Here is a 20,964-nt window from a genome sequence, read left to right as displayed (position 1 = left end):
AAAATTCTATTCAAGCAATAATACCACTGAAAATTCAGTGAAAATGGAAACGCTAGATCCATTGAACATACTAAAGCCTTAATGTCACAAAATTTAATTATCTATTATGCCCTGATGTACCACAGAGTAATTGTAAAAAAAATGTAGATTGCGTGCACAGATTAGCTACATAAACTAATCGAAATGTATCTTCTAAATTAAAAGAGGCTCCAAGTGCACTCTGTCAAAATTTACGGAAAGTACATGAAGGCAACATTGTCCTGCGATAAAGGAACCTGTCATTTCAATATGGTATGTTACTGAAGAGGCATCATCAATTAAACAAGAATGTTAATAGTGCAAAAGGAAAAGCATCCCTTTATAAACGCTCATTTTCCCCACATTCGTCGTACAACTACAAACCAAATGCCAACACAACGACACAATAGGTTAAGCTTAAATAAGAAAATGACGTACAACTGCAGCACAGCAAAAAAAATTAGTAATTTGAATGGATGTCCTAGGCCAAGCGTTCAAGAATCGAGCCAACCGCTTTGCCGATGAAAGTAAATAATGTGGTTGTATAACAACATACTCTACTGCTAAGAACCTTTCCAATGCGCCAAGCTTTAATAATATATCTTGGGTCATCGAAGATGTCATTTTGTGGGACGGATAGATGGCTTGCAACAATAAATAAACATGCCCGCAACAAGGGTAATAGCACCTGCTATAAAGCCAGGTGGAAGGGAGGCTGCAGCATCAAGATATGGCAGCGGCAATGTGAACAGAAACACAGATATGGGCACTGCAAAAAGGGAAAAAATTGGTTGCACAACTGTAAATATTTTAAAAAAAAAAGGGAAAGTAATTAAGTGCCCTGGACAAGAGGATGAACTACCAAGTCATATCTGAACAAAATCTAAACAATTGTGTAAAGAAAACATTACATTGAAAAATATGAGAAAACCCCAAAAGATATCAAGCATAAGTGCGTGCTCTTTAAGCAAACATATATGATACTCATCTGGAGGTTTATACATGGGTAATAGGAAGGGAAAAGATGCATTCAGGAATCATTATCTTCTCCTGTGATTATAACACTACAGCAGGGAATAAACGCAACAAGCTCTTAATTAACTTTTTAGTGGTCTTCATTATGAGGACAAGCCACCATTCACGCAAAAGAGACCGAAGAGACAATCTGGTTGAAATTAAGGTTCATATTTGCCGATTGAATGCCCAAGAAACTAGAGATAAAACAAGAACATACAATTTGACATGGTGTGATTCAACAGAACTTTCATGCAATTGTAGTTCATAATGCCAAAACCATGTACAAATATTTATTGCATATAACGGTAAATAACCGCATGCATTCTTGTGTCCTACTATTTGTCATTCGACTAATGTAAGCTATTTCCTGATTATCAGATCAAAACAAAGCCTGCACTATTGCAACTAAATTTACGAAGTTAAATGAAATTGTCAACTTTTACATCCATTTTGCTCATCAGACTTAATTGCTTGTTCAAATCTATCTTTTGATCTGATCTTCCGTTATAATTTATCAAACACTATGGTTATTGTTTGTCCTTGTTTTATAAAATTTTGCTGCCTTTCCATCAGACAATGAAAATCCAAATCCTCTAAACCTAGCCAAATACCATAATTTCCAATGATCAGTAAGTTGAAATCCATAATCTGAAAACCATAATTCAGTCAATAGATGGATATGCACAACCTAATCCTCTCAAGCCTAGGCATTGGTAAACAAAAACCTCAGACATCAAGAAAAGTAGTCTTAAACTTCTATCTATGAATGCGCCTAAACACTTGTGGCATGCATGAAGTTGAACTAACTCCAATTCGAGCTGGGCTGCTACCACCTAGCTACTGAGGCCAGGATCCTTCTCGTACTTCATCAAAACTAGGATCGAGCTCAAAATATGGCACAAATCAACTCCTAAATTCACCTAACCCACTCTTTTGAAAGCTGCTGAAAGGGACAAGTGGCTTGAGATTCTCTAACACATTGTCTGTACTTTTCTCTCTGTAACAGAAATGAAACAGATTTATCTTTATTTTTTTTTAAATACACACAAGTAAATCTTAATAGCATCTTCTCCTGGTGTAATTGGGATTTAGATCATGAATCTCTGCCTGACAAATAAATTAACGAGCATGCCAGCATGTCTTCAATTCCATCAGCTACTTTAGAAGAAGATGGTTGACATGTACAGTGGGTTGGAGAATGATATACACTATTAGAGTATCCCAAGCTGGTCAGTCCAAAGCCAACAAGCATCCCATGGCATCGAGTATTTAGCTACAAATTCTTAGAAGCTTAAATTCATCTAATTCATTTTTGATTAGTTGATATTGTGGGAACCCAACCACAATTTTGGCTTGCATATCCTAGCAACATTGTTAAACAAAATTCACAAAACTTGGTAAACAAACAAGCTTGGTAGCTCTTTAGATCGTACTCATTGTAACAGATTTGACCGATTGCAATAAACATGACTTGCATATTGTGTCTACATCATTCAAAACATGACTTGGTTGATATCATGACGTGCATATCGTCTCAACAATGTTAAACAACTTGTGAAAACTTGTTTACAGAAAACATGACTTGGTTGAAACAATCACTTGCATTTTGTGTCAACACCATTAAACAAGTTTCAAAAACTTGGTAAATTAACTAGCTTGGTAGCTCCTTAGCTGTTACCACGCACAAGATGTTTGACTAAGACCAAAAATAATATACCTGAAACTGTGGATGCAAGACAAGATACAACTGCAGATGAGATCTTCAGGAGGTGCAATAATGATACATTGTAACCCATGTTGACAATGACAAAGAGAAGTGGCAGTAGGGGTGCACCATCACATCCTGCCATAAGTCAAAAAACAGATAAAACTAGCTATCCATTTTCTGGAGCATAATGCAATCAAGCGAAAAAAGGGAAAAGAAAAAAAGTGAAGTGAAGGAACCGAGGAGGGTTAAAAAATAGAGAGATTACAAAACGCAAACACTATGTGTCATTTTTTGAGTTGTTATTCACTTATATGCCAACTAGGTAATGCATTCGTATGTAAATCCTGTACAAATGGTTGGTTTTCTGCCCTTTAGCCTGCAAGTTTTAACATTCAATTTAGTTAATCAATAGTTGAAACACTAGAAATCAAGCTTCAGCATTTCCTACTCATCATCTTACCGATTCAATAAGAACTACTCAAATTAATTCTATCCTTCATGCTAAAATAAATGAATCAACTAAATCAGAAGCATCATGCTAATGCTCTCTCCATGCCTTGACCCAGTTTAACCATGTCCCTGCTTACAAGTTGATTTAGAGTGTCATCACCAGTAAAATAATTAAATTGACAAGGTCTTATATTGGCATTTTTTCCTCGTCCAAGGTCTGACCATGCTTTTATTTGATGGCCTCAGGTAGTATGCCAACTCGCATACATAAAAATGCACGTAAGCACAAAAACAACTTATGAACATCTAGGCATTTAGTTTGTTAATATATCATTCTATAACTAAGATCATTACAGCTAAATATTATTAAGCAACTTATCTACCAGTTTAGTTTTGGTAGATCTTTTGTAGTAATAAAAAAGTTGCAAAGTGTCGATTGAGCAAACAATTGTTAAGAAAGGTTACAGGGTGTATTCTTTGTCAAATCTAGAAAAAGTGATGAATGAAAAAATAAAAAAATGAAAAATAAAGGAAAAAGGATTATATAAAATCACGCATGTTAATTAATGCATATTGCTTTTTTTTTTTTTTTTAAGAGAGGGCACCGGGGGGGGGGGGGGGGGGGGGCGGGATTCTATGGTCCAAGCTCAGAGGAATCAGTTGACATCCAAATTACATATTATCTCAGTCCCACTAACCTTGCATCCCAAATGTCATTCATTCTATCTTATATGTACCGTATGTGGACAAATGGAAATTTGACTACCCAAAGACTTCTCTTAAACTCAATGCCAAACCTAAATGTGACGAAATCTTTGGGACCAAAGGAGAGGCATAAAACAAGAGCACATATTGTCTTCCTTTTCTTATTCTATCTCTTCTTTAAAAAGCTAAATCTATGCTTAGCAATATGAATTCTTCAGATAGGCTTGATGAATCATATAAAGAGAGCCAACTTTTAACAGCAGGTAATCAGGTGTTTGGTAGTTAAAAATAGTCTGTGGAAGGCAAAGGATACAAAATTTCTATCAAATCATAGGCTTGCAAATAAATAATTCATAAATCTTCTTCAACTTCAGCTTGGGCTTCAGCAGGCCCAGTGGAATTGGGTAAATTTAGTGGACTTGCCACTGGGCAAGCTTAATGTTCTCTGGACTGGGCAATAGAACTTTGGGTCAGATAAAGGAACTCTGAAAGTTAGAATTTTAGGGTCACGAACTTTTAATGTTCCTCAATTGTTTTGAGACTCTAAAGGACAGAGTAGAATAAGAAATAAAAAAGGTATCATATGTACCATAAAGTGATCAAACTGCACATAACAGATAAAGAAACCATGAGAATACCTTCATTAAAGAAACTTTGGCACGAAAAGGTTTGTAACTGAAGAAAAGTCAGAAATTGCCGCACTATCGCCTCTCATTAAGTTTAGGACATGTAAAACACAGGAACAATAATTAATTTGATGTAATCAGTCAGTCAAGACGTGGAATTTAATAGAATTGAAGAGTCTCAGACAATATACATTGAGAATTAGGACATCCCCTCAAGTAAATGTAAGTCATTGGGAATGCAAAAGTGAGAAACAACTACAGATCTGAGACCTTCATTTGTTAATTCTAGAAACTTTGAGATACTTTGGAGAATCTCGGATAATATACACAGGTATGATCATGGATCTTGCAATTTAAAATCCAGGGGGCGGTGTGTGGGCAAGGGCATAGTGTCCAAGAATAATCAATGGTTTCATTTAAAGATTAAATTTGGAACTTCAAAATTCATCAAATAGAAGAATGGATTTCATCAAAATGTCCTGATCATTCCCAAAATTTCCAATATATTTATTAAATTTTGGAACTCTATATCTATCAACATCTTCAACAATTTAAAAAAATGTCAAATGTGTTACATTTCACTTCTAATCTTGTTTATGACGATAATGGTCGTGCATCTCTCTTGACTAACTGGCACTTTAAATTTAACCTTTAGCATCTTTTAAGGCTCGAAAATATGTAGTTGAATTACTTCATGACAAACGTAGCCCAAATAACACAAACACATACAGAGAGAGAGAGCAAGCAAGCAAGCAATATGGGAACAAGTAAATATCCATGCATGATATAAAGAGTCACAGAAAGAAGTACAAGGAGCTAGTTGAACAACAATTATAATTTAATAAAAGGTATCATATTTGTTGAGAAGGGATGCTGATAACAAGATTAAAAAAACTTACCACCTAATCCAGTGCCAATGTTCAGAAAGCAGGCTGCACCATCTTTAACATATAATGGAAGTTGATCAAATGGAATACCCCATAACTTCGACAAGAAAGGGAGAAGAAGGCAAATAAAAACTGCCTGCATAAATTATAAGAATGTTTTTACGCTTCTACTATAAATTGACAACCTTTAACAGCCCAATACATGCAAATGCTCACCTGAAATGCAGATCCAAAGGAGTTCACAACAAAGAGATCCACTGATCCTCCCTACAAGTAGTATGGAATGACTCCACTATTAGGTTATCTCAAGTTTATTGTCATACCCGCCCAAATAAACAGATTACATATGGGTGACTAACACTTACTTTCTAGAGTTTTATAATACGTCTTGCTGTTAGAGCATTAAACTGCACAAAATGACCATTTTCATTTGCCACAGAATATTTTACTTAAATAGAAGCACCCAATGCTATTATAGGGAGCGATAGAGAGAGAGAGAGAGAGACGCACCATGATATAATGTTTATTTGATAATGAATCCATACTGACAAAACTGAATATATTAACATTGACGCTTGCTAAAATAATGATTAAAAGTCAATTTCATTGTGTTGAATAATTGGATTACTGTTCAAAGAAAGTGTATAACAAGACTACAAGCACAAAAGCATTAATGCTCTCAGAGTAATTACCTTTAACCTCTTAGCAGATTCTAAAAAAATTATTTCCTACAAATAAAAACCGCAGCCTGTAAGAGAAAGGTAGACAACCATCAACATAAGGCAAGTTTAACAACCATAAAGCAAGTTATCAACCTTCAAGACTGTATCAGCAGCTTGAAACAAAAAAGAAAGAATCATCAAAAGGCTCCAAAATATACCAGCTTCCATCAAGGAACCGGCACTCGATCCACTGCAAAAGAAGGAGAAATGGGGGGGAAAACTTTTTCCATTAGTCACAGGAATAAGTTGATCAAGTAAAGTTAGGTATACATTATTACAGCATGAACAAAGCTATACTACAGAAACTGATTGCAGAGAGCAAAAGAACTGCATGACTCCTCTCACTGCACATAGTATGTAATTGATACGCTAGGCTGCAAATAAATATCATTAAATAATTATAATCTTCTGAAAATTTTGAGATCAGAATCTGGTGTGTTCATATCTTAAAGTCATCCAGCTATGTCCAAAGAACTGGAAAAAAAATACATTCAGAACATCGTTTCATGTACCATTTTTCCTGGAATTCAAGCAGAGACTTAATTGTCATATAACACAAAATTCCATAAACAGTATTTCAATCATGTTGGGCAACAGAGAACTGAAAGCCCAGAAATTTGAACCAAAAGAAACATTTTTACGACAGAGTTTTCACCCTGCTCTAAAGGAATATATGTGAGTAACACTTACCATTCAAGACCGCATTTACATTTCAAAAAAGGATCTATTAAAACTTTAAACATCTACATCTTACAATTCAAGCTCCAGATGCTAAAAGGGGTTAACCAACTTTCCAGTTAACATATATTCTACAAATGGATAACCATGCTGCTTACCTTGCAACAGTTATTATCACACCAGCAGCTACAAGAGAGCACCCGAGTAATTGGTTGAATCTATATCTTCTACCAAGAAAAATGAAGGACAAGAGAAGTTGCCAGACAAGAAAGCTCTGCAAATTTATGAATGGATAATGAGGTTAGATTCCAATTTCTATGCTGCTCATATTACCAAAGACACAAGTTTCACCTTAAAATTACTTTATCAACTTTTTAATCCACTATTATGGATAATTGAAAGAATTATTGCTAATTCGCAATTTTGAGGGCAAATGATTACTGCAGGTCCTGCAAACAGCTAAAGAAAGAAACTCAAACCAATAGCTTTCACGTTTCTCAGAATCTTTTTGCAGATTTTAGATTGAGTACAGAATTAGTTACTTGTTTATTTGTCTGCAAATTCTTACACCATCTTCAATCAGTTTTAATCCATGGCTTGCCATAGGAAGACAATGAATTCAATGTTCTAAATAGGAACTGGCAACAATGAATATGGCTAGTTTACAAAGTATTTTCTCTAGGTAACACAATGGCTAAGAAATAGCATAAAATGCTCTATTTACTAATTCAGGTGTCAATAGAGCATAAGACCTAGGAAAATGAATTTCTGGAGTACAAGAAAATATTAAATGGCTAACCTGCCCACAAATATAAACAAGTCTGCCTCTAAGTGGTTCATATCAAATAAATTTACTGTATCACCTTACATCATGTATAACTGGATCAGATAACAAAAGTAACTTTAATTCTTTCTTTAATGCATGATCTCTGGCACCATGCAGTCAAATCCTGAAGCTGTCATGGATAAGCTTGATATATTTTCAGTCATAATGTAGATACTAGACAGGAAATGTGTCCTTTTAGTTGCATGATATACTTATTATTAAAAAAACAAACATGAAATGCTTGCTGTCATATTTAACATCTTACAAATGAAGCACAAAAGCGAGATAAGACATATTATGTCATTCTTTTAATTTTAAACATTTGTTCTTGGACATGCTCAAAGTTGCATTAATGAAAGTGCTTAGAGTTTTGATTGTTGCTCAAAGATGTTTGATTTACTTTCCACCAATTCACCTCTTTACTTGCCACTTTTTAACATTTCAGCTTTAACCGTGTTATATATGTTTCTGTACTTTCAAAACTCACTCCTTTTCATTGCGTATCATTACTACTTCATGTTGTCTCTGTTAGTTGACTTTGCCTTCACTAGAAGATGAAATGTGAGGACAATTAAGCAGGATAATGAATGATTGGGAGGAGGAAAATAAGAAAAATAAAAATAAAATTAACCAGAGATACAAGGTAATCATTTCACTTACTCTTTTCTTTTTCCTTTTATTTTAGTTACTACCAATCAATGAATTTACCTACACTTTAGCTTTATCGACATTCTCTTGTGACAAGCATCCAGTGGCATGGTAGGAAGCAATTCTTGTAAATTTAATATACATCAATTGGAAGGGGATAAATGTTAGGGTAAAAAGTATCTCATCAAAACTTCAGTACAAGGGGTAGGATGCAATCTACTTTTAGTACAGTAGAGAAATAATACAACAGGGGAAAGATACATTGTCAATTATATGTACCTGGGATAATATGGGAATGGCTGCCCCAGAAAGAATAGCTGTTTCAAATAAAATAAAAAGGTTCAATTAACACTTGCACATTACTGTGGCTGTTTAATCAAATGAAAGTATAGCAGAGTAAAATTGAAAACTTTCAGAAGAGCACATGAACTACAAATTCTAGCTCAGTTTACTTCACACAAATTACCAATGCTTAAAGATTAAATTTATTAAGACATACATCAAAGATTCCAACAATACACTAAAATAAAAAGGTTCAATTAACACTTGCACATTACCATGTATGTTTAATCAAATGAAAGTATAGCAGAGTAATTGAAAACTTTCAGAAGAGCACATGAATACAAATTCCTAGCTCAGTTTACTTCACACAAATTACCAATTCTTGAAGATTAAATTTACTAAGACATACATCAAAGATTCCAACAATATGATCTAAACAAGTGTAGGAAGGCTATGTTAGATGAATTTTGCACCATAAATGTAAAAGTATATACATAGCAGAAAGCAAAATTGCAGTTTTATTTTTCTTGTTAGCAAACAATCTTCTTGTGAACTACTACTTCAAAAGACTCCAACAATGGTGCTTTACCAATGATGTAATTTTGAGAGGCGAATCATGAAATTACCCAAAAAAAAAAAAAGCTGAGGAGGAGGACTTTCGGAATTACCCCTCAAAAAGGCTTATCATAAGTACTATCACCAGAGAATTTTCTTGCCTACTGTTTTACCAGTTAAATGCACATGCTAAACAAACAACCCAGGTAGTTCAAAAAGCCAACACTTATGACCTACTTTGCCTTTAGTCCTTTGGTAGTCCACTTTGTCACTGACCGTTCAATTCAATAATCAATTACAAAGAATACAGAAACAGAGTTATTTCTACGATTCTTGATGTAGAAGTGGCATCGAATATGCTTAAAACGGAGTCATATAACATAAAACCTCGTTTGGTTAGAATTGAGCATATGATGAGATACCATATTAGCAATGTCTGCACTGTTGATCAGTGCTTCACGATTTTCTTCTTTAGTTTCTTCTTTATAAGCTGCTTGTACAAGGGTAAGTCAAAATGCTGCAGTTCTGTACTGTCAGAATCAGAAAAGAGAACAAACTGAGTCCTCAAAACATTTACAAGGTTTTAAATTTTCCAACTCGAGTCAAAACAATGGATGATGCCGTATTTTCATGGTTTCTTTTCACTACATTGTCTCACTGACTAACTAGTACAACACACCTATTAGTCAAGGAAGGAAGCAATTTAATTTCTCCAAGTAATTTCTTCGTAAGAAAAAGTAAGACTACACTCAAACAAAAGTATCTGGAGGTGAAGAGCTTTCATTAATTGATTTTACAGAGCAAATAAAATAGGAAGGAAGAAAGATACATATACAATACGTACACCATACCTCCAGCTGCCATTCCACATACAGCACCAAGAGCCTCTAGCAAACCAACAGCGAGATAAGGAGCTTTTGGTAAAGCAAGCATTTGGACTGTAACTTTACCAGCACGAAATCGGAGAAACAAAATAGAGAAGTATACAATCACATACCTGTTATGCAAATGAAACAAAGAAAGTTTAGCTGTCTAATACAAGGTCAACAATAAACAGGTTAAACATCCTTCGCAGATCATTGATTTTACAATTCTCCTAAAAATGGAGTGTGACCTAAAAATTGAAAATATACTTAACTTATGGATACATAAGAACCAGCCCTATTATCATGTTTCTTAGAACATTTAAATATCAACTGACTAGGAAAGACATACAATAACATAAGGGAAAACCAACCAGAAGGGCAGCATATGCACCAATTTACCTCAATTGAATAAGAAGATGGCTTCCATTGCCAAATTTGAGACATCCATGTGAAAATGGAACAACCTTACAAGTCAATCCACATTTCAGCTCTCTTTGGAACTTACAGAAAAGAGAGAAAAGATAATGTAGTTCCTCACTAATTGCTATACAAACTCTGAAGTGGTATCAAAATTTACATGTCCAAAGACTAGTGACAATTTTCGTACTTCTTCTGTCATCTTAACTTATTCTTTATCCTAAAATATCATAATCATCGCTCTTCTAGACTTCCATAATTTGTCTCAAACTGACCTTACTTGTAACTCTTGTTCACAAAATGGAACAGGAAAACTTTGATGTGAACAGGGCACCTACAGTATTATAGGTGAAATAAATAACATGTTAACGAGGCTCAATGTTATTCAACATATCAATCATTTGGAATAAAGGGAGGACTACTGCCATTTGTGAACTTGGAGTTTTGAGCCAACAGCATATGTAGCTTAGTAAATGGAGAAGTCCTCAATGCGATGGATGGAAAACACTAAAGATTTTCATTACTAACTTTACTTTAATATGATGAACAACCTAATTTGATAGTGGCTCTAGTTTCAAGCATGCAATAGTCCTACTCTACACCAAACCATCACCCCGTCAAACAAAACTCTATTCCTTTCTTTTAGCTGGCTATTAGTAGAACAGAAACAAGAAACTCCATTGTCAAATCTTATCGGGATTGATTCCTTGAGACTATTATGACTATATTCTAATGGTGATAGATGATACCAAGATGCTAACGGAAGTTATTTTATTATCACAATGAAGGCAAGCTTGAGAGGCTAAGACCTCAAACTCTCTCAGAAGGGAAAGCCTTACAGGAGAGACCTATCAATGGTGATGAAAAGGCAGAAAATAAGACTCAAGAATCTGATCTAAGGGGTCACTAAGAGAATCATTTGGAGCTTGAGTAGTTATGAAAAAGTTGTCTGACAATAGCATGCCATCACTAACAGAAGTAAACAATAGTATAAAGAAATTCCAATATGAAAGCTCTTTTACTCTAAGACTTGCTTGTTCAAGTAGATTATTTTCAGGATTTACCACTTATTTTTATCCTAAACGTGGCTGACAATAGTGTTGGGGCATACTGAGAGTAACTAAATTTTTTCTTAAATCCTTGTCAATGTTGAACTTTAATATCTATATCTTAAGCTGATTGGAAAGGATAAGCTAATGCAAAAGAATGACCAAGGAAGCAGGACAAGTAGAAAAATATAGAGAGACAAGTTAGGATATTGTGCTTCTAATCCAACATCGTCTGCACAGAACTGAACTAAGAGAGAAGAAATCCCGTGGTGCTGTCACCAAGTTATTGTATCATAGTCTATAACACAAAAGTAGGCATAATCCAAATATTAAAGGCTGGACATGTAATTAAAGGAAAAGCATCGCTTTTGTAATGAGTGTTCATAACTTAAAAGTTTTCTTTCCAAACCATGAAGCAAAGATGATAAAAAGACAATCTGCTAAATTTAATTACTAGAACCAGGAGAGGACTCTAACGTGATTGATCCACCTGTAGACAAACTTTCTTTCTCCTTCTGACATTTAACACTACCGAGTGCTCAGTAGACTATTCATATAAGAAAAACATATATTTACTTGTACCTGTTAAGCATACTGAGTATGAATAGCATATGTCTCGTGTGACAATAATTTTTTTCTCAAACAATAGTTTAAGTTCTTGCACATACTGATAAAGCGAAAGGAGAAATACATTCTGCCCTAAAGGTAAAGTCAAAAAGAAAACAATCTCGATATTACAACTCACAAAGGAATGATAGTTATAATCTTTCCAAAGTTATCCACTATTATGCAGATTTCCCAAAAGTATTTCAGTTGTTTGATTTAGAAAAACCAGACAAACAAATATTTAACGTCCTCATCTTAGCATGCCATGTCATTCCAAAATAATATTAAAGGTCAGCAATATTATTTGATGCTTGAACGGCCAGAGTAATATCTATATTTGACATAGACAACCACAAACAGACATTCATACATATGCAAGTACTTGTACGTTCATATTTGTAACTGTGGATATCTTGCACTTAATTTATCAAATTAATAGATGCTTATATAGCGAAAGATTAAATGTTTAGGCTTTTGAGCTCTCAAACCAAATAGTTAGCAGATAAGCAGGCAAGTAGACCTGATATATTGGGCAACGAGGAGAAAGATTTTTTTTCTTTTTTTACCAATATTGGCTGCTAGGACATGGTTAAATTTTCAAACTAGCTGATTATGCATGGAATGTCAACTGCATCACTTGGTGGTAGAATCATGCAACAATTGAAAGTCTCTGACACTAACGTGCCTGTTCTTAACTCTAAGTGCAAGCATTTATGGCCACTAAAATATAAGTGTGTGGGAAATGACAAATTGTGATGGATGTCAACAAATTTTACTTTCACACTATTGGAATATAGTAATTGATAAAATCCCAAAAAGGAAAACCTCAGCCATATTTAATGAAGCAAAAATTAATAGTTAACAATGTAGAAAAGAGTTTCTTCCCAGGATATACAGCGAGTTGTCTTGAAGATGGATGAAACAATTTTACAATTTTCTTTCCTTCTATTCCAGACAAGTATATATCATGCTGATACACATAATGCGAACAAAACTTTAGTATACTTTTAAACTAAACTAATTGACAAAATCCCCAGAAGAAAAACCTCAGCTGTATTCAGTAATCAAGCAAAAAATAACAGTCAACAAAGAAGAAAAAATTTTCTTCCTAGGATAAACAATGAGTTGCCTTGAAGGCGGATAAACAATTTTACAATTTTTTTTCACTCTATTCCACACAAGTATATATCATGCTGATACACCTAATACAAACAAAACAGAAATATACTTTTGAACTAAACCAAGCTGTAACATTAATCATCAATTCTAAAGGAAGAGAGATCATAGAAGTACCCAAAAGTGGCCAATTGAGCTAAAAAGAAGGGATACTGCTTAAGAGGAACCAAAGCAAGCTTATAGAGAACTCGATTTCCTACACCCAGCACCACTGTAGCTACAGCTGCAACCACAACTTTCACCATCCCATCCTTTTTCTCATTAGCAAACTTTTCTTCTTCCTTACTCCCCTTCTCCACCTCCTCAACTGGATAAGAACAACAACGCTTCCCATTTTTATGTATTTCACCATCAGCAGCTCCAATATCCGGTCCAGTTCCTCCACTGCCTACTGCCTCAATCACCCATTGCCTCGATGTCAGAACAATCTTACGCTGTATATAATGTTGATGAATTGTTGGGAAACGTGACAATTGGCACAGATGAATGGGAATTTGTGGAGATGAAATATGATGGGTTGCAATTGTTGACACGGCACGGCAAGCCATCAGTCGGCAACAAGCCGACATAGTGTCAATCAAAAGAGACTGGCACCTGCGTGGTTGAACCCTAAGTTTTAATGCCAATATCACACAAACAAAAAAAGTTTCTATTGCTTCGAATTTTAAATCCAATTGGAAAAAGGACACGATATGGAGACATGCATATATGGGATGCATTTGTTTAATGGGATTGAAAGGACAGAATGGTTATTTGATTCCATTTCCCATTAACTTATGGTTGGAACATGTTCATGTGGCATTAGTTGCCACTATTCATATGTTTGGAACATATTCATGTGATATTTCTGTTTGAGGTGCATTTGCTTAATGGGAATCGGAAGGACAGAATGGTTATTTGATTCCATTTCCCACTTATGTTTGGAACATATTCATGTGGTATTAGTTGCCTGTACATTGAAATGACAAACCTTTCAAAATATCCATGTCATTTAAGGTAGCATCTAAAATACTTTTCACAATTAACCCATTAGAATTTGCTATATGTGACAGCTGGGCATAAATCTTCACTCCTATTTAGGGCAAAACTTTCTCAAACAAGCTCTTTCCTCTGGGTAAACAAATTTGTCAATCGAAATGTTAAATTCCGATTATTCCCAGCAATCCTACTTCTAGATACAAAATATCCATATTGCATCCAAGTTCTTGAGAAAAAAAAACTTGGCTGTAGCACCATCAAATTCATTACACTCAACATAACTATCAAACAAATTCAAATTAAGTGCTCTCCATGCTATCAAACCAAAAACATCTAAATTCCCAATCAGATATAGCACCTTGTATATTTAACAGACGTCCCTCTTAATTCCTGAACCATGAAATTTTAGGTGCACATCTTGAACCATACAAGTAGCAGTCTTCCTGTTAAGCACGCACAACCCATTATGCCATATCACGATTGTTTCATTAGACTACTGCATGGTACATCAATTATGAATCCATAACAACTTGATTTATATCTCCAAATTGCAATTACAATAGGAACAAGAAATTCATTGCTGGCAGGTAAATAAATCTTCCTTAAATCAACTAAATAAGTATTCAAAAAATAATTAAACGAGATTAAACAAAGTTCAGAGCTGATTCATGCATTTAATTACTTTAACAAATTATATAGTTTTTGTCAAACTGAAGGACAAAGAAACTGCAGCATAACAGAACTAGCAGAAAATTGGCACCGGATATTACAACACAAAATCTCATTGGTCTAAAATTTAAAAAACTAAACAATGAGCACATTAAAGCTCACAAAAAGAAAGGTAAGGCCAGAAATAAACCACGTCAAAAGGCTTCAGTTTGGCCCAAAACGACGTCGTTTTATTAAGTGAGACAGTCAAAAAAATGGTTATGCTCTGCTGACTGTAACGGCAAGAAACGGAACGTTATGACCACTAGTAAGCAAAGTCCCGCCCAAAGCCAAAGCTCGAAAATGAAAAGGCGCACTTGGACTCCCACCCAAACCAGACGAAGCAGTTGCTTGCGAAAAGCCACGAAGGGAGAAATAAGAGGGGAAAATACGAGATTGGCAACACTCTCCGGCGTGACATTGCGAAAAGCTGTGGAAGTGCAACATTGGATACGGAAAAAAATAGCAAGGAGAAGCAAGAAGTGGTGGAGTGGTGGACAAATTTCTGGTGATTCGGATTTATTATAAGAAGAAGAAAGGTGAACCCAAGGTTGAAGAGGGGAAGATCGTAGGCGCGGGAGTAGTGAACGACCGAAAATCAGTCAGGTATTCAAATTTTTGGGAGTCCTACGATGATGTAGTAACGTGTGTGAATTGACATGCTTGTTGAAGGACCTTACTTGTGGATGTTGTTGGCGTACAGTATGATGATCGCTTAGAGGGATATCACGTGAGCACAATTTTGTGTATAGTAATGAGTAAGTGCAGCATGATAGGAGTATTATGTGTTAGTTTTTGAGCATGACAGAGTGAGAGTGGGAAAGAAGGGGGAAATCGTGCGGCACAACTGCTTGAGAAAATGTGTGCATGGGTTCGATAGTTAGTATTGAAAAAATGGATGCAGATTATAATTGAAAAAATGTTATCATGAAATTGGGATGGCGTTTTTGGGTCTTGAATGGTGTAAGTTTATTGTATTAGTTCGTGTGCACGAACACAGTGTTGGATAATTGTTACATGTTGTGGTTGAACAGGTACATAGAAATAATAGAGTTCAAATGTTTTGTACTGAGTTGTGCGTCTCATACTTGCTAATGAAAATGTTATTTTGAAATTGAGATGTCGTATTTGGGTCTTGAATGGTGTAAGTTTATTGTATTAGTTCGTGTGCAGGAACACAGTGTTGGATAATTGTTACATGTTGTGGTTGGATAGGTACATAGAAGTTTCTAGGTTGGAAGTGAATGAGTACGAGAGTAGGTTATAAGTTGGCAATGTGAGACAGACGGAATAACAAATCATGAGGTTTAGCATAGTTAGTGTGGAATAACGGTTAAGAATCTTACTAGTTATTGTAGGTGCACATCATGTTGGATAGTCATTACACGCAGTCATTTAATAGTGACACTAGGAGAAGTGCACTGTAAAATTGGATGAACAATGACGTAAAATTGTTTAACGGGTTTGTTGCTTCATTCATATTGTTGAAGAGGGTGATAAATAAAGGAGAATGTGATTGAATTGAACTTGATAGGCAGGGGAATAGATTATGAAATGACTAAATGAGGGATAATTAACCAGAAAATTTGGTATTGAGACAAACAAATTGTGAAAAGGAAGATTACTTGTACAATAATTGTTGTGGTTGGACATCATCTTTGATAGTTGTTACACGTAATAGATCAGAAGTTACAATAATAGAACTGGTCTATAGAATTTCATGAAGATACTATAAATTTGGATGGCCCCTTATTCTACTGCATTGGTATTGTACAGTAGCATAATAAATAGAAGAAGAAATTGATGGATGAAGTACAATCTGATAGGTAGAACAACAGATTATGTAGATTAGTGGCAGTTGGAATAAATAACAAACTGTGAAGAATGAGTTACTGAGTGTGAGAAAAAATGTTACAGGTTGTACTATAACTAGCGTGACTAATATTTGATGCTCATATATTATGTTTAGCAGTACTTCATGATATGTTATGACTGTGGCTGGAAAAAAAATTTTGGAACTGAAGTGCAATATGTTTGTTAAAAACATTAGTTTACAATGGCAAGAACGCGAGCAGGAAGCACACTTCAGGAAGCAGACAGAGAAGAACTCGCCGAAACAAGTGGTGGTACAGAACACGGTGCAGCACCCACTTCATCGAATAGGTAAGTGGCCAGTGCTTGCGTAAGGTCTTGGCAGGTTAGACTTGGCATCATTATTCAGCATTACAATGTTGACTGTTCAGGGGCAGGATGGGAAGGAAAAGAAGCAGTAAAAGGAATGATCGTTTAGGTGGGGAGGAAGAACTGATTACAGCGGGAACAAGCGAGGTCGCAGAACCAGTCCCACCATTGAATCCATGGATGAAGTTCAGGTAAGATTATTGAATATGAGGGAAAAATAATGGTACTAAATAGCACATATAACTTTGGAGTTTTGAATGTGGACAGGAAAGAGTATCAACACACGGTTTCGGCGAAGGGTGTTAAGCTGACCGAGGTATGCTGTCCTAGCAAAATAAACTGAAGAATCATTGAACTGATGGGGTGCCTAAGGGAAAAATAGTGAAACGAGCAATTATTTTGTGTTTAGTCTAACGTGTTTTTTGATTTTATTTATTCAATGCAGTACAATGACATTGCCCGGGCAGCATATAATAAGTTGAGTGAGGAAGAAATGAGGAAGCGAAAGGAGGAATATTTGAAAGAGAAAGAAGAGTATGAGAAAGAAATGGAACGTCTAGGAAAGCCGATATTGCGAAAAGCACGGGTTCAAATCAAGGTAAATACACGGCATGATTCATCAAACATTTAATGAAACTTATATTAGTCTAATGCATATATCTAAAAAATGGTGTAGAATCAGAAGTACACTATCCGATGCTCGCCAAAGCAGATGTCAAGTTTAGTTTCACGAATCGATGAAACTAAGAAGCAGCAGATTAGAGACATAGGATTTGGAGGGCTGCTAGACATACAGTGTCACTGGATTCCTAGTGGCATAGCTACCTGGCTTGTTGACAACTTTAATCCGACATTGAGCAGTTTAAATGTACATGGAGATGGTGTGCTACCTTTAACGTCAAAGGATATCAGTTTAATCCTGGGGATCCCGAACGAAGGTCCCGTTCCAGTTGAAGACACCGATACAACCGAGGTTGGGGGAACTGGACCAAGTCGTAGGACATACAAATGGAATGAGCTCCCAAATGAGTTGGTAGCCATGAATGCAGGGGAAGAATTCTTAAGACTATTCGTGGCATTTTCTTGTGGATGTCTACTGGCTCCAACCACTAGAGCCGAGCACAAAATAAAGGTTTGGAACTGTACGCAATTGGTTGATAGGGTAGCCAGATTGAACTGGGCTGAGTATGTGAGGATCGTACTATGCAATAAGGTGCTAGAGGTGCAAAAGAAAAGTGAAAAGCAGCACCAATACGTTGGCGGTTGTATCTTCGTTCTGCTGGTAAGATTAGATAGTTGTAGTCATGACGAAAATATGCTCTAATTGTTACACAGTGCACCAGAGAGTCAATTAGTTTTGCGTGCCTTCATAACTACTGTCTGTATTTCCACATTTTATCAAATTCAGTGCGATGGATTGATTAGATTATGCTCAAATGAATGCGTCTACGATGATGTTTTAACAGTGTGGTCAAGTTTATCTACAGTTGAATTAATTACTGTATTGTATTGCAGATTCATTATCTTGATCGGGTACAAATACTGAAGCATAAAGTGTCGAGGACTACTCCGCGAGCTAAGGCATGGACAGATGCTCTGATCTCTGAAAGGGATGCACTTGAGATTAAAAATCTTGGAGCTTATGGAAAAGGAAAACTGGTAAAATGTTATATATTATTGATCTCATTTCATATAAAAGGTAGTGGTCTATGTATTGCGTGGCTTTTCTATTGAAATGGTTGGTTTAATTTGTTGTTAAAGATTGGACAATATGATCCGGAAGATAATGAATATGATGGGCAGAGTACTGAACTACCCCCTGATTTGGTAGGAATGCTGATGAACAGCGGGCACGCCGATATCGGTGTAAGTGGGTCTGTTCCATGATTTAATGAAATTTGTTGTTTGATTAGACGTAATTACTGCATATTGTAAGCAACGTTATTGGTTATTGATAGGCCTATCAACTTCATTCATGTTGTAGTATCATGTTAATATGTGATACCAATCCCAATATTACATCCCTGTCTAGAGAGTTATTAAAAATTAAGTCACATGAATGGAAATACAGAAATATAGTGATCTCTTGGCCAATCATGTTATAAATGTATGAAGTTTCAATGATCCCGGGTGACCATTTTATTTTTTAGTATATAAGTTACAGTTATAGAACCTATGGCCGCAATTCAAATGTTAAATTAAGAACCTTTGCGTAAATGTACTATTGTATATGCCTGTATTGTATGAAATTGTTGAGAGCATGTGGCTCATTTATGGATTGATAATTTCATCATCTAACTGCAGGCTGAGCTAAATGAGCTGTATAACATTGCTGTTAGTAGCCAACGAAGGATATTGAAGATTGCAGAAATCCTCTCCTCTCAGCCGAGAGCAAAAGCTTCCACTTCTGGGACTGAAGCATTGGACAAAGGAAAAAAACCTGTACAGGAGGACTATACAATGCACAAGAGTCCTGATACCGAAGAAGAGCCGGAATTTCAATCTGCCGAAGAAGGGGCAGACGACGAGGATGATGATGCTGAAGAAATTGATGCGGAAGGGTCTGATGAAGACGAGCATAATGCAGCGCAGGCCGAGAAAGACGATGCCAATACGAGGACAAATATTGAAGGTATCCAAGATCCAGAGCTGAATGAAGATGTAATGGACGTGGAGAATCCAATTCCTACCTCATCAGTCGTACCCGATAACATCAGTCGCGGATTGGAACAAGGGACCACCATGACAACAACTGCGCAAGGAAGCATTATACAGCTTCAAGAGCAAGAGCAGGAGCAATACAGGTCAAACGTCATAGAACCTGCCGAAGAGGGTCAATGTACGGTGCAACCACCTTTGCACGCCAGTGCATCGACGTCACATCTGCTTGAGCAAGAAATGCCACGAAAGTTGCGATCATATGGTCGAAAGCGGAAAGGTTGGTATACTGTTATTATTCATAAGGTTGTAATTCATGTAGTATGACTGTAACATCTATTATCATATACGGTAACTGTGTTTATACCATCATGATGCTACGTACACGGGTCTGAACTCTGGCTTGTCATCATCGAAAACTTGTTAAGCATACTGTCATACCCTGTCCGATATGAAACACATATGAAGTTGATGTAACAAACGTAATTAGGCATATTATGAAAGTATGACTTTATTCATGTTAAGAAGTTAGTGTGTTTCGAAAAATGTTAGTTACATTGCAGTGGAAAAATGTTACAAAATAGTTATTGAAAAGTTACAGTGTGTTTAAAAATTGTTACCAAAAAATGTGGAAACTTATAGATTAAAAATTAGTATGTTTGAAGAATGTTTACAGTGTGCTTGAAGTTTGTCACGAAATAGTAACCTGAAAGTTACAGTTTGCTCTATTGAATACACAACTCCATATTCGCGGATCGTTAGTCACGGAATTTATTTTACATTATTGTACAATAGTTACCGGAAAGCTATTTCATAATTAATGCAGGTGATGTAATTGAAGAATTTTAGTTACGAAGTGTTTGTAACTTGTTACATGAGTGATTATTTAGACGAAAGTTGAATGTTATTGGAGACTGTTAGTCATTATAATTAATAGATAAGTTACAGTTTCCAAAATTCAAACATAACTCCATATTAAATGATTGCTGTTTAAATGTGTGTTTGTAGGTTGATACTCACTTATTTATTGGTCAAAGTGCATTTGAAAACTCTTAGAAACAGTTAGTTTAGCATACTGTTATGGTGTGATTGAAGTCTGTTACAAATTAGTTATTGAGAAGTTAGTGTGTTTGAAAATTTATCACAACTGTTTGAAAAGTGTTAGTTACAGTGTGTTTGAAGAGTTGTACAAATAGTTCTTAG

At 35.6% G+C, this 20,964-nt stretch overlaps 1 protein-coding gene across 4 annotated transcripts; it reads right to left on the bottom strand.

Annotated features, from left to right (window-relative positions):
* Positions 1–334: 334 nt before the first annotated feature.
* LOC113719335 (protein CLT1, chloroplastic-like) lies at positions 335–14,675 on the bottom strand. Of its 4 annotated transcripts, XM_072072407.1 has the most exons (12): positions 14,573–14,641; positions 13,354–13,830; positions 9,974–10,119; positions 8,565–8,602; positions 6,970–7,085; positions 6,227–6,323; positions 6,104–6,139; positions 5,628–5,678; positions 5,424–5,547; positions 4,537–4,599; positions 2,753–2,878; positions 335–787 (listed from the first exon to the last, which is right to left on the bottom strand). In XM_072072407.1, the coding sequence occupies exons 1-12, from the start codon at positions 14,611–14,613 to the stop codon at positions 639–641; spliced, it is 1,464 nt and encodes a 487-aa protein (XP_071928508.1). In that variant the 5' UTR covers positions 14,614–14,641; the 3' UTR covers positions 335–638. The 4 variants fall into 4 exon arrangements, with proteins under 4 accessions (XP_071928508.1, XP_071928509.1, XP_071928510.1 ...); XM_072072408.1 differs by lacking the exon at positions 6,104–6,139 and having other exon boundaries at positions 14,573–14,645; XM_072072409.1 differs by lacking the exon at positions 4,537–4,599 and having other exon boundaries at positions 14,573–14,628.
* Positions 14,676–20,964: the final 6,289 nt, after the last annotated feature.

Source organism: Coffea arabica, chromosome 11e, assembly GCF_036785885.1.
Source record: "Coffea arabica cultivar ET-39 chromosome 11e, Coffea Arabica ET-39 HiFi, whole genome shotgun sequence".
In the NCBI taxonomy this organism is placed as follows: domain Eukaryota; kingdom Viridiplantae; phylum Streptophyta; class Magnoliopsida; order Gentianales; family Rubiaceae; genus Coffea; species Coffea arabica.
Note: the sequence above shows the minus strand (reverse complement) of the source record. Positions and strands in the feature narration are given on the sequence as shown.